The sequence below is a fragment of the Symsagittifera roscoffensis genome, chromosome 7 (assembly GCF_963678635.1).
Source record: "Symsagittifera roscoffensis chromosome 7, txSymRosc1.1, whole genome shotgun sequence".
Taxonomy (NCBI): domain Eukaryota; kingdom Metazoa; phylum Xenacoelomorpha; order Acoela; family Convolutidae; genus Symsagittifera; species Symsagittifera roscoffensis.
Window position 1 is genome coordinate 15,818,903 of NC_087068.1, and position 18,135 is coordinate 15,837,037.

Genomic DNA, 18,135 nt, shown 5'->3' on the forward strand with positions numbered 1-18,135 from the left:
AAACACGGTACCATTTCTTGGCGCTGCAATTATACATGCATTCAATAACAAAACCATGCAAAAAACCTGTGGAAAAAAGATGACATACCTGAGTTGCTGGGAATTGGCCTGGGATGTACAGCATCCCTGACCCTGGCTACGGCAGCTACAAAGAATATGGACGCTATGGTCAAGTCCCACACATTCCACATGTCCATCAAGTACACACGAGCACCTGAAGAAAATGTGCCATTATCTTGTTATGAACTGTGGTACCGTGTAGTACTGCTACCACAGTAACCTTGGAGAATAGTGCTATTAATTATTCTGTTACGTATTGTTATTATTATTCAAGGCCATTCATGCAGGCCAAACGCAATAGTCATTTCGGACGTTGCTGATCTAAGAGACACATGAAAAGATAGTCATGATCTCTAATCTAAAACCAAGACAAGTTATCAGTTTGAATTAAACGTTTTACTCATTCTGTTTTATAGTCCCTTGTATTAAACTACTAGTTATCACATGGCGCAGCCAGCAGAATTTCTGTCCCAAGACAACAGAACGGATATGGGGATTCCGGTATTTTGGACAACCGCGAACTCCGACCCTCCTTGGAACTTTAGGATATAGTTAGATCAATTTTTCTTGGCAGTGACAGTGAAGGAGAGCGTGGACCCGGAAATTTTGTTACAAGAACCAAAAGAAGTTCGGTTGGAACAGTTACCAAGACCAGAAACCCCAAGGGAACATGAAAATCCACAGGCGATTACAGATAGAGAAGCCAGAGACCAACTAGCCCGGGACAAAATTAATCTGGAAAATGAAGAAAGAAGAGCTAGAGGACCAAAGGTTGGTCACAACGTATACTACAATGAGGTACAGAAAAGAGTCGCTTCCAGACTATTCTTGGCGTTGGGCACATCAGGCAGGAAGAAATTCGTTCAGAAGAATCCACATGTGGAAGTGTCAAAGTTAGAATTTCGAGAGATGGTGGCATTGGCGAAAGTATCATTTGATAAATCACAGAGTGTTACGTATGAACGCTACAAGCTGTTTAATCGTTCACAGGAAACAGGGGAGTCACTCGAGGCATTTCATGCCGCATTAACTGCTCAAGCAGCCAGAGCAGAATTAGGGACACTGGAGGACGAACTAGTGCGTGACCTATTCATCTCGAAAATGAAGAACGTGGCATTACAAGACACATTGACATTTGAAACATTTTCGCCAGAAGAAGTACTGAAAAGAGCGTTAAAGTTTGAACAAAGTAAACAGACAACTCAGGCGTTTCAGAAAACTAATGCAACGACTGCAAATACAGTTCAGGTAAATGGAGCAGCGAAGATAAAACAAGAACCCATAATGAGTATCGGCAACAAATATGCGAGCGGAAGGAGACAACAAAACAATGGGTACAGAAAAAAATTTACAGACAGAAAGGAGGGGAGAAATTTTTCAGACTCAAAGACGTGTACGCGATGTGGTCGAATATTCGGAGAAGGACATCTGAAGAAATGCCCGGCCATGGGCAAGACATGTAAAAATTGTTCTAAACCGAATCACTTCGCAAAAATGTGTAAATCACAACAAGTGAATGAGATTGCAGAAAAATCATCAAGCTCAGATGAAGAGTGTAATTTGATTCAGTCATTCGAATCGTGTGAGGAGTTCGAAATTATGTCTGTTGAATCAGAACTGTCTTCGCTGGAAAAAATAGATGAATATATAAAACAGCAATCAAACAAAAACAAAGAAACCGAAAAGTACAGAAAGGATGTACAGAAGGTTGACATTAGACGAAATACTCGATCGAAACAAATAAGGTCACTCAAAGCTCTGGTGAGAATCGATCATCAGATCATAAATATGACCATCGATACGGGTAGTCCAGTATCTTTCTTGAACTGGGCGACTGCAAAGACGATCTTAGAATCTTCGAAAAAAACCAAGTTCATCCCACGGGAAAATCTCAATCTGACTACAAAATTTGTAGACTATAACAAACAGCCGATAAACATACTGGGTGCAATCACCACGAACATCCGTTCGGCGGGGTGGGAAGTGGTGGGAGCATCGTTCCTAATCACAGAAAGACGCACACGGTGTTTTTTGGGGCTGGATTTACAGAGTAAAGTGGGAATACACACAACACAGAAGTTGGCACCAAAAGAAAGGACAGTAAATTTAAGAATCTTTTTGATCGTCAAGGGTGTTCAAAAAACCATGTGGTCAGCACAAAGTTCAAATACCCGCTCTGTCCTTTACAAGAAAAGGGGAGACGCATTCCGATACACATACAGGAGAAGGTGTACGAGGAAATGAAAAAATTGTTAAAAGAAGGGCATATAGAACGACTAGACAAATGCACTAGTGATTGCTTTATAGCACCTATTGTAATAACAGTGAAAAAAGATGATTCCAAAAAATTGGCGCTAGATGCGAAACCCATTAATAGACAGTTGTTTAAAAATAAGTATCAAATGCCAAACGTGGACGAATTTTTAGATGGTGTTAGCCAAATTGTCACAGCAAACACAAGCGGTAAACTGTATTTCTCAGTACTAGATTTGAAGTACGCGTACAGTCAACTTAAGCTGACTGCAGAGACAGCGAAACAATGCAATTTCAACATCATAGGTGGGCAGGCCACAGAAACTTACAGATTTCTGACCGGATTTTATGGTTTGGCAGACATGCCAGCAGAGTTCCAAAACGCTATGGACAGAACATTAAATCATGCGGAAAATACATTCTGTTTTCTTGATGACATACTCATTGTATCAAAAGGGAGTGAACAAGAACATGAAGAATTGATTATGAATGTACTAAAAAATTTAGATAAAGAGAATTTGGCATTAAAACTGTCGAAATGTGAATTTTTTCAACAGGAGGTGAATTGGTTGGGGCATAAGTTATCGATGGACGGAATTTCCCCTAAAATAGCAAAAACCGAAGCAATATTAAAACTTAGCCCGCCAACATCACTGAAACAACTTAGATCATTTCTGGGTAGTATAAACCATCTGGCCAAGTTTATCCCAAATGCGGCTACGTTAACAGAAAATTTGAGACCACTATTACGCGAGGAAAATGAGAAAAAGAAACTCAAAATTGTAAAAATTCAAGTAAAAAAAAATTCGAATGGAAAGAAGAACATTCGGAAATATTCGAGTCAATAAAAGCAGCGGTTGCGAATATAACAAAAATTCATTATTACGACCCCAGTCTAGATACTAGGGTGAAATGTGATGCCAGTCAAAGTGGGCTGGGTGCATCGCTAGAACAACAAAACGTTGAGGGGGAGTGGATACCAATCGCATTCGCTTCCAGATACTTAAACACACAAGAAAAAAAATATTCCACAAATGAGCTCGAACTGCTTGCAGTTGTATGGTCAGTTGATCGGTTCAAAACGGACAAAGCACGACCGGAACGAAAGAAATGAAGATTCGCGTTCGTTTCAACGAGAAAAGCGTGATAATCCAAAAATCAGTTTATCTAAAAATCGTCAGCGGATACAGTCGGTTCAATCATTAGAAAAAACCAGAAATTTTTTAGATCACAAATCAGGCAAAATGCACTCAGGCGAATTGGAAAAAAGCGGAAAAGAAAAAAAGATTGAGACAGGAGCGAAATAACATCAATACATTGAGAGAAGAAGTAACAACAACGTTTCAAAGAACCAGGATGATACAAAGGACCCCAAACAGATCACACCCAGAAGAGTCGGACTTCGAACAAATACCACAGGCGAGGTGGTATTTGCCAGATACACAAGGCAGGGCAAGCCCAGAAAAAAGAGGACAATCAACTTCAACTACTTCAACATCCAGCCCAGAAAAAAGAGGACAATCAACTTCAACTGCTTCAACAGCCAGCCCAGGAAAAAGAGGACAATCAACTTCAACTGTTTCAACAGCTCAATCAAAATTAGTTTCATTCCGGGAACTGGTTGGTTCAGGAAGTTGTACAGAACCTACAGAACTCACATTACCAGCGATGGAGTTAGAGGCCATTTCGGGGATACAAAGCCCGAAACCACCAGGACTAATCACATCTGAAGACGAAGCGGAAGTGGGACAAATCGTAGAAGTCGACTTAACTATGGATAGTGACGACCGGGATTACAGTTCAGGAACAGAGACTTGTGGGATCAAACCACAACAGAAAACAAGACACAATTCAAGAAAATCCGAGTACAAACGGGGGGAACAGCTAATAGACGCAAAAAACCCGCTTTCACTCGACAAACTATTTGACAAAAGTCTACTCGCGGAATTAGTATCAGAAGATACCTGGATGGATCGGCTCAGAAGAGTGGTGGAACGAAACGACAGACATGAATTCGAGCTCATGGGGCCCTACACCAATCCTCTGTGGCACCAGATGTCGGTGGTAGATGATTGCCTCCTGGTGAACAATCGTTTGGCCGTGCCCGAAAAGTTGAGGCAAGCAGTGCTCCGACGACTTCACCAAGGTCATCCTGGACAGGAAGCAATGTTGGAGGTATCAAACTACCTGTGGTGGCCGCATATGCACAAAGACATAGTCAATATGGCCGAAGAATGTAGAAGTTGCACTCGTTATGGTAAGAACGCTAAATATCTAATTCCAAAAAATTCGGCAAAACCACTCCCACTGTTGTCACAGCCAGGTCAAGAGCTACAATTAGATTATGCGGGCCCACTTGAAGACCATAAGGGGAAGAAGATATACTTATTGGTTGCTATTGATAGATACTCAAAATTTCCATCAGTCAAAGTAACAAAATCTACAGGGGGAAAATCAACAATAAAATTTCTCCGTACTTACATAGACACACATGGAATACCGGAATCAATTAAAACGGATCAATTTTCTGGGTTCAAAGGGAAAGCAATGAAAAAATTTTGCACCGAAAATAACATCGCGCAAAAATTCTGTCCAGTCGGGGATCATCGAGGTTGCGGCTTAGTTGAACGAACGATACAAACCATTAAAAGAAGATTGGGGGTAATGCTACTCGAAGAGAAAGTACAATCGATTAAATTATCCTTGAGCACAATAATTAGGGACCTAAGATGGAATAAACAGAAATCAATAAAAGTGTCCCCGTTTGAAGCACACTTTGGTCGATTACCGAAAACGGAATTTAAGATTGTAAGGGATAAATTTCTGATGGATTCTGATCGTTTAGATAAGAACACTTGGAGAGATCTGCGCTTACAGCATCACAGCTGAAAAGGCGAATCAATCAGTCGAGGGAGAATGTGAAAATCATTCGGAAAGGACAGCATAGCAGGGACACAAGCCCTTTGTTTCGACACGACACGGCGACAGCGAAAGATAAGGCCAGAGCAAAGGAATTAAAACAATTTCTAGAGGCAAACGCTCGGTGGAATGCCACCAGACGGGATCTCTCAGACAGCGAACTACGCCGGGTCGTAGATGAAACCAGCACGATAAAACCCGAACTGAGGAAAGAACTCTTATACTCATGGGAACGTGGATTCATCGAGGACAAACAAACTACATTAAAGGAGGATTTGTCTGGAAGTTTCCTCCGGAAACACAAACAAAGGAAAAGCGGAAAGGCCCTGACAATACCCTTGAAATCCAAGATAGTATCAGAGACACCATCGACCATCAAAACGGCTGCTGGTGCAGTATACAGAAAGAGCGACATAGCGAGATCTAAACTGCCAGCACAGCCCAAAGCACATAACTCGGAGAAGAAGAGGAGCCCAACTGGGGAAGAACCGCGAAGTAAACAGCAGAAAACAGTAACACCTCAGGAAGAGGAAGACAGCGATTCTGCTGAAGAACACGACGCGAAAGACCGGGGGACAATAGACGAAAACCTAGAAGATAGTCAACTAAAGGAAAAAATCCAAAACTCGCCGAGCATAGTCACATCAAAAGACACTAAGACCGGCGGAGGTCTTAACTTAGGAGGAAAAAGGGGAAAACCGAACAGGACCGGTGTTTCAGAACACAAAACCGACAAGAGGCAAAATACAAGAATCACGAACGACAAAACCTGCCAAAACAGTTACTAAAAAACGGGATACGAGCAATGAGGCAGTATACATAGAGTCGTCTGCACCGAAAGAAGCTCCAACAAACAAAAGAATCACACAACAGACAAGTGAAAAGAAAATTCTGGACACATTCCAGAATAATAACATGACATCGCAAGAATGGGAGGAAATAACAAACCAGGTGTTGACCCGAGGAGTCCAAAAAGAAGCAGAAAAACTACTGACACAACAAATGGACCCAGTAGATTACTCCACACCAGGATTTGCGGATGAATCGGAAAAAGAGGAAGATACCAGGTCAGTCAGACGGAGTAGCAGACAAACAAAAAACCAGGGACCGAAGAGATATGGCAGTCCCGTATCACACTCGATAAAACTGATCGATTGTGAGGACGATGTCACTGAGTTAAATTTGGCAGCACTTGAGGCCTACAGATTGCGATTAGCGAAGTTAAACCTAAACAACAAAAAAACTTTGGAAAACAACACGTTTGACAGGCTAGAGAGACACCTCTTCAAAAGAAAGTTTGGTGCTACATCGCTGGACGAGGCGGGATCATGGAACGCCGCAAGAAACAAGGAGGTAGTATTGAAGAAGACAACAAAGGAAAACTAAAGAAAAAGAGAACTTTTTCAGTAAACTTTGAATCAACTCGTATTATTTATAAAATTTCATAAAGTACTATATAAAATTTTGTTGTCGCTAGGGGAATGTGGTACCGTGTAGTATAGCTACCACAGTAACCCTGGAGAATAGTGCTATTAATTATTCTGTTATGTATTGTTATTATTATTCAAGGCCATTCATGCAGGCCAAACGCAATAGTCATTTCGGACGTTGCTGATCTAAGAGACACATGAAAAGATAGTCATGATCTCTAATCTAAAACCAAGACAAGTTATCAGTTTGAATTAAACGTTTTACTCATTCTGTTTTATAATCCCTTGCATTAAACTACTAGTTATCACATGAACTAATAAATTCGAACTAACAAATTCGAAAAATTTGGTTCAATCAGAATGATTCAAAGGTTGGACCATTCATTGTAAAATTTTTTAGTTGTAGAGATTTTTGTTGCTCCCGAGATGAAATTTCAAGATCATTGCCAGGCTATTATCAAAAAACTACAAGTATTGATAAAATTGCTAGTAAAACAAAATGTTCTTGTAAAATTAGTGAAAAACCTGTATACCCATTAACCTATATACATCTAGTTATAAAATTGCCCAGTGCTATAGATGTCAATCACGATCTCACATCGCCATATCCATCGCCTCACCTTTGTTAGTCATCTCCTGAATTTCGCGCCAAACTGTGCCCACTACCCACACAAACACGACCATCTCACTCCAACTGATGGGTCTGCCGTGAGTGAATGAGTCACCCGACAGATCCCCCGCACTAGGGGGTGTCAGACGGACCTAGAGAGTGTCAATTTGTCTTTGAAAAATAGTCATCAACTTGGAGTTCATTTCCTCGATTTATATACCACTCCTATGTTTGATTTAGCTCCTCAAAACAAAATTTTTTCAAAAGAAAGTGTGAAAAAATTTACTCTCCTTCTAATAATTTAATTAGAAATCATAAATTATACCTTAATTTCAGACCTTTTTTGAACTTGACACATTTTTTGAGCTTATCTGCAAACTTTGGGAGAAGCAAGAGACGGGTATCAAAAGTAAACTTCTATTGAGCCCACCTGGGAGTAGGACATGGCACAGATGAAAGTCACGTGACAGGTGATGTTGGCCACAAACTTCATGAGCGGGATGTGCAGGAAGCGATCTGTGGAGGGGGTTGGAGGCAGAATCAACAAACCTGAGAGCAAAGAAATAAAATTTTTTCTGATGGCACTGGATATGGCCTTGAAAAGAGCTGGACGAGAGCTTAGTACATGACTAAAAGTGCCATAAATAATAAATTCAACTTCAAAAAATGAATAACAAAACAAAAAGATTTCACAAAATTCAAAAAAAAATTCCAATTGTTTTCTATTTTTTGCAGTATTTAAAAAAAAATATTTTACTGACAAGAAAGCGCCAAAAAGCTTCAAAAATTAGTTTTACCAGAATGAAATTATGTTTTGAAAAAACTAATTGAAAGCTTTTCTATATAGAAAGAACTTGGCATAAGGGTTAAGGTGTTCACTTAGAGATTCTCAGATCGTGTATTCGATCCCCTGCCATAGCAATGATGGTGTGTGAGTATGAGCTCTCATTTGACCTCTAACTTCACGTACACCACAGCCTGACCGACTTTAGCTGCGATAGTAGTACCAGAAGACGTTTCTACACGCAAAAAACAGCCTTTCGTCGCAAAAAAGAGCATCGCTCAACAAAGTAACTCAGTCGCGAATATGAGGAAGTAATACAAACGGATTAGGCTTAGACAGGCCTGATAGCTTTTCATAAATCCTCTGAGAATCGCATAAACGTCAAAATTTAATAATTATTATTATTAGCTCTTTTTAATCTCTTAAAATTAAACATAAAAAGCAAAAACTTTCAACCAATTTTCAACAACTGAGAAAACTTTTCGGAAATTTATTAATTTCGTTCGACTGAATTGGTTTCAAAATAAAAACTTTTTCCTGGAAATTACTGAACCATGACTTTACATGGAATTCTTGTGTCCATTCTTTATTGAATTAAGGCAAAAAAAAATATTTTCACACAAAACATTTCATTAAAATCGAAATAGCTGCTCCAAAAAACTCGGAAGACACCAAGTGTGGTTTTAAATTAAAATCCTTTTATTTGCAATTCGGTGTCCCACAAAACATCAAATTTCGTTTTTGAATTTTCGTTGAACCGGAAATTCATCTGGCACTCATTCGATAGAAAGCGGAATCTCATAATGAAATTAAGAAATTGGACAAATGGTCCATTAATTTGAGCCAATTGTAAAATCTTTGAGGAGCTTTTATCCTAAATAGCAGGTTTTTCTGTAGTTTTACTGCACTTTGGAATCCAGTTTCTGATTATCTTTGAATTCTCAAAAAGGTCAGTCAACTTGACTCTCACAAAATTGGCTTTTTTTGTCCAACACCTACCCCCATATACATTTTTTTACTACCCAAATGTTTGTTCACGCTGTCTGACGGCAGCGCAGAAAATTTTGTCAAAATAAGGTCTATTGTAATTTAGGAGCTCTCGGAAATCAATTCACAAAAGGTTGATAAATCTTTTGAAAATTTTTGAAAATCCGTTTCCACCTTCGTGAAAATCCTAGAGCGATCACTTCTGCCAAAACTACATTCAACAGTTCAAGACAGAATTACAGTTCTCCGGAAAAATTTTATCTAGTAATTTAAAATTTCCTTTAAAATAAGTAACTAATTTAGAGGCTAAAGGTTCTACCATTTTTAACAGTTACCCTCTAAATTCTCCGCAGTTTTGTCTTAGTGGTAGGCTCTTAGTGGTAGGCCCATTGTTCTTAGTGATAGGCCCATTTTCAATTTCTTAAAGGAGGATTACAACAATAGTTAGTTTTGGACCCCGATCAATGTATGTTTTATGTAAATTTCAGCACTAATCTATAAACAGACCAAGTATCCACAGTGGTGTAGCGAGTAGCATCAGCATAGTTGTCTTGAGTCTTTCGGTGTTAGCCTTGTGTCTCCACCCTCCCTTGCCCTCAACGCCTCCTGTCCCCCCTCCTCCTCGCCCTCCACTCATGCCTCGGGTGAACTCATCCGCCAGAGCCAGCTGGCAGTGAGCATGGGCTATGAACAGTTTGTGGCCTCCTAGAAAAGCTAAGTTTTGGACATTCGGGAAACCTAACTTCGGTCTTAAGATCAATTTATCAACTAATTAGTTTTTTACTCGAAATTTGACGAAGGAAGACATTTGGTATGCATAAACGTGCATTTCAGGCCCTGAAACGCACGTTTGTGCATATTAAAGGTCTTCCCTCATAATATTTAGAGAGAAAAAAAAACAATATATCAACTAATTGGTTTTTTCTCTAAACTTTTCTTGTACTTTTCCGTGACTTCTCTGCATCACAAACTTACCATCCTCAGCATCGCGATATATTGTGTGAATAACACATATGCCTACAAAAATTTTCTCATTCCAATTTGCATTGAATTGTCTACAAAAAAACTGAACTTTCAGAATTTTAAAACGTTTTGATATCTTTTTGACAATATTTGATTGTGTTCGATTTTCTTTTGCAAGTAAAAGGAGAGTGAAAACTTTTTTTTTAAAAAAGCAGTACCTCTCAGTGCCTGCTGCAGTCTGCAGAGACGTTCCCCTATCTCCACTTTCTGGCCACAATTGTAAGTATCCTCCACCTCTTCAAGTTCATTCCTTCTCATCTTCCTTGGCCCACTCTTCTCATATGCAGAACTGGTTGAGTCCAATCTGCTAAGATCCAACTTACAGCCAGTTGTCGAAACGGGCAATTTGGTTGTCTCATTCACCAATTGAGGTTCTGGGTTCGGCTTAAGGGTCTCAGTGGACCTAAAGTCATTTATTTTGATACATCCGATAATACTTCCAAAAAAATTGTTTCCAGTAAAGAAATAAATCAACCAAGTTTGTTTCCAGTTACCGTACAAATAGCCAGAAGGTTACGACTTTATTGATCAGTGCTAGTTGATAATCCACATTTCAACTAAAAGGGCTCGATTACCACCGAACGATTTGAACATGTTGACATTTCATTAGTTTTTTGAGGTCGATGAAATTTTCCACTTTCCCACCATTTAAAAAAAATTACATAAAATTATTTAAAAATTGCTCATACGGCAATTTGCATCTAATAAGTAGTGTAAAAGTCTGTTGAAAAGTTCACGCTGACCCATTTTGTTGCAGTTTATATCATCAAAAGTCATTTTGAATAAGTTGTCGTAAATCGAATTTCAAAAAATCAAGTATTTAGTTTTTCTCCCCTTCAAACACTAAATACCCTACTTCTGAAAAAATTTCGCCCTCTGAAAAATTTAAGAAACTTGAGTCATTTATAGAAATTGGAAAAAACCTCACAAAATTTTCAAACAATTGTTCAACTACAAAAGAAAAGTGAACTAATAAAAACCCAGAATTTGACAACTAATAGGGTAAAAAATAAGAAGACTGGATACTTCTGATTCTCTGTTTTGGTGTTCTGGATTGCCGAAGAGGTTGATGACGTCATATTTGTCGTGTGTAGACTGAGCACAGTGATGACGTCATGCTGTGCCTCGACTGAGTTCACGAACTGGGCAGCAAGTCTTTCCAAGTCCATCTCTATGCTCAAGTAGTGATCGGACAACTCATTCTCACAGGTACCTAGCCACCTGAAACCAAAATTATGCATGAAATCAAAATGCCACGTGAAATTAAATTATGAATCAATTATGGAAATACGACAGAGAGGTCATTAAATGATCTAATAAAATATTTTAGGAGATTTTTTAAAGAGATTCAGAAAAAATATTTTAGGAGATTTTTAAGGAGATTCCGAAAAAAACAACCAGCTGATGCAACTGTGGTATTTATTTAATAAATTCATCGTCATAGGGGTAAAATTGCATAGTGCATAGTATGTTCAAGTTTTGTGTACATGCTAAGCCACGGGGTAACGTCGCGTTAAGATGGATTCCAAAACGGAGCTCAGTTGCAATCCTCTAAGTGAAGTACCTGCAGCACTTGGATAGTTCGAAGCAGCGTGCAATGGGGTCAACGTACACCAGGGAAATGTAGGAGGCACTGGACAGAGCACGCAACAGCTGGATCCTCGCTCTGAAACATAGCTTCAGATAAACCTCGAGGGTTAGGAGTTGAGTCTATAAATCATAAACTTTTAAGAAGCTACACATAGAATTCGTCAAAACCGCAAAGAATTTTTAGTATTTTTTCAGAGAAGAAAAAAACGACTTTAAATCAAATAACGAAAAAAAGCTTAAAAGTAATTATAATATTTTGTAAATATTTTCTCGATAACCCTTCACCTGCAGTCTTGTAGACATCCACTGGATATGTTGGATCTGTCTGGTTTCTGGAGTAAATTGGCGCCCGATGAGACCAGAAGCTGGATCATGGAGGTGCTGTCTCTCAGACACGCTATCTGAAGGGGACAATATCCTACAAAAAAAAACCATACAAAAGACCCATTAAACATAAACTTACGAGGATTAAAAATTTTTAAGCCGAAACTCAGTAAAAATTGGTTGGATTCGAGGTGCAAAATCTCATTTTGTCAGTTTGTAAAAATATTTAAATACCTTTTCCAAACACTTCAGTTGTTGATGTCGCATTAACGTCAAATCCTCTACCAATCAGCATCCGAGCAATCTCTTGTCGACTGTATTCAACTGCGGCGTGTAGCACATCTGATTGGTCAATTCTCTCGTCCAATAAGAGTAGATTGCATAGCATTTCATGTCCATTTTTGATTGCATGGTGAAGTGGCGTGAAGCCATGAGAGTCACGGAAGTTCAGGAGAGCGTTCGGTTCAGCCAACATAGTTTGAACAGATTCCAAATCACCTTAGAACATTTTTTTCTAGTTAGTGAACAAAGGAGTTAAGTTTTATGAAATTATTGAATAAAAGCGGTTGTTAGTGGAGGCATGTGCAAATCTTGGACTTTTGTGTACCTATCTTCAAAAAATTTCGCAAAGTTGTCTACTTTCTTAAAGTCGATCAAATGGGTTTTTTCGAGAATTCTGGAAACACTAAACGGACATTTTCTACTTTCCGTTTGGCAAAATAAGACACAAAATACCGTTTTTGAGCACTTCTTAAAATAATTTGGCCAAAATATTTCACGCTGTTTTGTCGACGCGATCATTACATTCGTGTATATGGTAGCCGAATACACCTATATTTACTCACATCATTGAAACTATGACAGCCAAACTCGAGCTACAAGAAGCAATACCAGCTTTACAGGGAACTAAGTGGATGAACATAATTATGAATCTCCAAAAACGTTCTTGTTTCCCTCCCCCCCCCCCCCAAAAAAAAAAAGAAGCTTTGAAGAGTCGGTTTGTGATTTTGCTTACCGTTGCCCAGAGTTCTTATGGAGATTTGCCATTTGCAGAGACTGTTTTAAGTTGCCCAGAAGCACTTCTCTCTCGAAATATATTCTTTTAAAGTTGCAATTTGTCTTAATGCGCTATGGAAGCAACACAATTAACGATGCAACTGACGCTAGTAAATTATCTATCGAGCACAACGTTTAAGAAGGCTCAGATCAGAACGCTTAGGAAAAATGAATTCGATTAAACTTCAATGCTAGACAGTAGCAGTACACCTTTTGGTTAAAAACTTGCGTTCAGACTCATTTTAGACTCATGTATCATCTTAAGACAGCAACCTCCATGCTTCGAAAAAACTTTAGCTTCAATAAATTGATTGGCGCTATGAAGTAATTTGAAATATTTCATAACTGGAATAGCTTGCTAAAAAAATTGATTTTTCACGGACAGATTTGCTCTATGAAATAACTTGAAATGTTTCAAACTTTTTGTTTTTTGATTTAATAGCTTGCACAATTAAACTTTAATTTTTGCAAAGCAGTTTGTTCTTTTATTTAATTTGAAGTTTTTCAGAGTTTCATTGCTCGATTAGCTTACTGAGAAAAGTTTTATTTTTTACCAACTGATTCGATCTATGAAATAACATGATGTTAGTGTTTCAAACTTTCATTGCTTGAAAATTTGAAGTTTTATTTTAATTTGAAGTTTTTCAGAGTTTCATTGCTCGATTAGCTTACTGAGAAAAGTTTTATTTTTTACCAACTGATTCGATCTATGAAATAACATGATGTTAGTGTTTCAAACTTTCATTGCTTGAAAATTTTGTACAGGAAAAATTTAACTTTTGCAGCACATTTCGGTCTAAGAATTAATTAGAACTATTTACAAGTTTCATTGCTTAAATGGTTTCAACTGAAAGTTTTAAGATAGTTGCCTTGCAATTTTTTTTATGAAAGATTATAAAAAATTCCAAAACTTAATAGTTTGAGTTGTTTGCTGAGAAAAACTTAAACTTTTGGCAAAATAAATTAATCTGAAATAACATAAAATAAACCAAAGTTTCATAGTTTAATAGCATCTTATAAAAAAAGTTATTTTTCCGCGGATTGATTTGTTCTAAGAAATAGCTTGAAATACTTCAAAGTTTCATAGTTTAATAGCATGTTATAAAAAAATTATTTTTCCGCGTATTGATTTGTTCAAAGAAATAGCTTGAAATACTTCAAAGTTTCATAGCGTGCTAAGAAAACTTCAACTTTTCGCGAACTGACTAGTTTCATGAAATTTAAAGCTTATCAAAGCTATTACGACTTTGCTCAATTTCAAATTGTTCGAAGTTTTTTTTACTTGATCAGAGCTAACTAATTTATTACGAGACAATTGATAATTGGATGAGGGATCGCCAGTATGTTTTAGGTGATTTTTATGTCTCACAGCTAATTTTTTTCTGTTTTGATTTTTTTTGCATGCAATTTTGACGTTCCAATCACAACCTTGAGACACAAATTTGGCATGGAAAATTTGAAACTTATAAAAGCAATTGACCAAAACAGGCCAATTGGTCTTTTTAATTAGTGTTGTTTGTTCAAACTATTTATTACTAAATATTGAGGTCAAAACCAATAATTATCAAAACCTAATCTGTGCTTTAGACCAATTACTTTTCAGGCAATCTATCTCAATCTGGAATTCCGCCATTTTTTTAGCTATCTCGATCCAGTAGCTCCTGTGAGCGTTTGAGAATGATCTTTCTGTGAAAACCCATACTTTGTTAACGCTGGCGCTATCCAAAAAAAAATCTTTTTATTTTTCATTTTATGGTGGAATTACTTTTCATATTGTAAACCTCATGGTTTTCAAGATACTGCTGTTTTCATAGAAATTGTTAAATCTGTGACTATTGCTGTGGCTTTCGTATCTACGTGATAATAATCTTTGCTCAAAAACTGTCTTTTTGACCAGTTTTTGGAACAATCTAACCAGATAAAAAATTAGCTCCTGTCTTGCGCGCTGTCTTCACGGTTAATTTTCAAGAGCAGCGAAGGCATTTTTTGAAAGATGTTGAGACTAAAAATTACTCTCGTAAACTAGAGTCAAAACAGTGAATCTTTGATATGCGATTTTTAGTAGTTCAGCTCGAGCAATGAGAGGCAAGTGAGCAGGTAACAAACTAGACGAACATATTTTGGAATCCTGACTTAATTTGTTTGGAAATAATTATTTATCAATCCTACAGTTACATTTCGTCAAAACTAGTACAGTACCCGATCAAACTGGAGTCATTTAGTGAAAAAATATGTACAGTACAGGCTGTTCTACGATTTTTTGAGGAACTAATTATACAGAAAAATCAAATTATTTGTGAGCTAGACAAACAAAAAGGTGATTTCCCACTGAACAGCAAGTAAGCGGTTGTCTAGCAAGCGCTCCTTCTCAAAATTAGTGTTCAATAGCAGTAAAGATGTCCTTAAAAACTTCTATGGTATCTTAGCTGAGCACGACTATAATAAAAATTTTGCAAATGTAAAACTTGGAGTTTTGCGATGTCAATGGATTTTGAAAAGTTAACCAAAATCTTTGGCTGTTTAGGGTAAATAGAATAGATTTTTCGAGCCCAAATGAAACTTTGAAGAGACATTTATTAATTTTGTTTGCCATTGCCCAGAATTTCTGTGAAGATTTCACGAGAATGTTTTATATTGCCCAGAAGCACTTTTCAAAATAATTCACCAAGGGTTGCTATTTGTCGACTCGTGGCCTTCTTAAAATTGCTGATTGAGCCGAACTAGCGTGTGCCATTTTGCACGCAAGTTGAGACTATGTCAGTCCAATTTGGACAAAAAGAAGCAAATGAGCTGATAAAAGCTTCACAGAGAATATAAAAGACGAAAAAATTGACGAAAACTCATTTCTCCACAGCGTTTTTGCTTACATTTCAAATACTGGAATATGTTTAAGCAAAATTTATGCCTCACAGCTAATAGTTTTTGTTTGGGCAAGAAGATTGATCAAGTTCAAAGAGCTCGAAAAAGCATCGGACAGACAAAACTAATTAAAACAGCAAACCAGTTTGACGGTATTTTGCATGCAACTTTGATGTTCCAGACAACCTTGAGACACAAACTCGATCTGAAAAATTAATTTTTAAATGCCCAATTTTTCCAAAACAGGTCAATTGCTCTTTTTGATTAATTTTGTCTGTCCGAACTTTTTGTTACTAAATGCAGAGGTCAAAACCACTAACTATCAAAACCTAATCTCTGAATTAGACAGAATAATTTTCAAGGAATCTATCACAATCTGAAATTCCGCCATAATATAGCCTTCTCCCTCCAGTAGCTCCTGTGAGCTTTTGAGAATGCTCTTCCTGTGAAACTCCAGACTTTGTTGACGATGGTGCTAATCAATGTTTTTTATTATCTTGTGGAAACATCATTCAACTTTTAAATCTCATGGTTTCTCTACGTGATAACTTTCCTTGCTCAAAATAGTTGGAACCATTCGAGAAAAACGTAAGCGAATTCACGCTTCACGCAAATCGCAATTTCATGAAAAAGTTCTTTGTCAAAAATTTTTGAAGATTTTACATCAAATTTTGTGATATCCATTTTTTGCTGGCGGATCCTCAATTTTTTTAAAGGCGCCTTTGGCGCCAATATTTACTAATTTTGAGGGGAAAGCGCTGACAAAAAAAAACACCATTTTTTGGTTCTAAATTTTCCAATAAGTGTCAAAAACGCCTTTTCTGCCCTGTTTTTTTTCAAAATTTTGTCTGCGGCGCAGAAATTTTGGCCACAATAGGGTCTGTTCCGTGCTTTGGGAGAGCTTGGAAGTCAATTGTAGTCGACCTAAGTTTTTTGAGAATACGCCGACCAACCCCTAGATCCGCCCATGGTTTCAGCTGCCAGTTTTGTGAAAACTTTATTGTACAGTCTTATAACGGTTTGATTCAAAGTTAAATTTAGAACTTAAATCATTTGTAACAACAGATTCATTGATTGATCTAAAGTAAAATCAACTTCAAAACTACTCCATTATTTTATCCGAATTTAAAATAAGTTTACCTTTCATACATGCACCCAGGAAACGCTTCTGCATATCCCGAGCAATGTCTCTGATTTCCGAGAAGAAGCGAGGTCGGTTCGGAAACCGAGTGGCACGCGCGGCAATAACCGACGGCGTCGATTCTGTTGCAGACTCCGTTGTCAACTTCCGAGAGCGGAACGACTGCGAAGCGTCGCTCGCTTTCTTGGAACCATTTTCAACGATTTCAATTTGTTGGAGATTTGTGAAAATTCCATCTTCTTCGTCTATTTTTTCGCTCGATTCGCTCTGATCGTTTAACCAAATTTCCGGTTTTGATAGTTGTTCAACAACTTTTGACGGGTTCTGGTAACTTCCTCTGTTCAAATTTAAATTTTGGTCCGACATTGCTGTAGATTTCGAACTCAAAAAAAGTTTTTTGATTGTTTGGCGACTTCAAATTCACTATAAAAAGTCGATGAAAGGTTTTAATAAAATTTTACGGTGGTACATAAACCAGCCGAAATGTAAACCAGCCGAAAATACGTAATTGTTAGCCAAATAATAGTTACGTACAGTTACGAAAGTCTTTTTATTCGGCTGGTTTATTCACACTCTATTTTACGATCTCGTCAGTTTGAGGAATTAGGTGTGGCTTAGCAAAGAAAAAAATGACTTAACGGTAAATCAATTGCTACCGAATCGGATTAACGGAACATTTACTATTCTAAATTTCCGAAGGGCAAGTTTCCTAATCGGAATGTAAAGCAATGCCTTCGAGACGAGAGATTATCGTTCATTTAAATCCAAATACATCACTGGCGCTCATAAAATTTGAAAGCTTTGAGAAACCAAATCGATTTTATCTATAGGATTCCGACATTACATCGGCGCAGATCCTTTTTTAGCCAGGAAGCCGAACGGGTTCGAACTATGAAACCGGTTTCGAACCTTTCATTGATTAACTGTATGTAGTTCAGGGAAATTGGAAATAAAGATGCAGTAGTGTACGGCAAACGGTTCGCTTTGAGCGTCGACAGGGCGAAGGAAAAAGGGATCAACCGTTCAATCTCCCCCCCCCCCCCTCTAAGTGACCTACCGTAGAATGCCCTCCCCAAGCATCTATTCATTCTCAAAAAAA

At 37.8% G+C, this 18,135-nt stretch overlaps 1 protein-coding gene across 1 annotated transcript in view; it reads right to left on the bottom strand.

Moving 5' to 3' along the window:
- The window catches only part of LOC134851910 (short transient receptor potential channel 3-like), a 50,367-nt gene extending 32,744 nt beyond the window's left edge, over positions 1-17,623 (bottom strand). Inside the window, exons 1-10 of the mRNA XM_063868185.1 lie at positions 17,036-17,623; positions 12,215-12,478; positions 11,942-12,074; positions 11,631-11,732; positions 11,093-11,287; positions 10,225-10,469; positions 9,551-9,748; positions 7,703-7,821; positions 7,283-7,424; positions 89-214 (exon numbers count right to left, since the gene is read on the bottom strand). Coding sequence (XP_063724255.1) covers positions 89-214; positions 7,283-7,424; positions 7,703-7,821; positions 9,551-9,748; positions 10,225-10,469; positions 11,093-11,287; positions 11,631-11,732; positions 11,942-12,074; positions 12,215-12,478; positions 17,036-17,402 — 1,891 coding nt within the window. The 5' untranslated portion in view covers positions 17,403-17,623. The remainder of the gene's footprint in view (positions 1-88; positions 215-7,282; positions 7,425-7,702; positions 7,822-9,550; positions 9,749-10,224; positions 10,470-11,092; positions 11,288-11,630; positions 11,733-11,941; positions 12,075-12,214; positions 12,479-17,035) is intronic.
- Between the last annotated feature and the right edge of the window lie 512 nt (positions 17,624-18,135).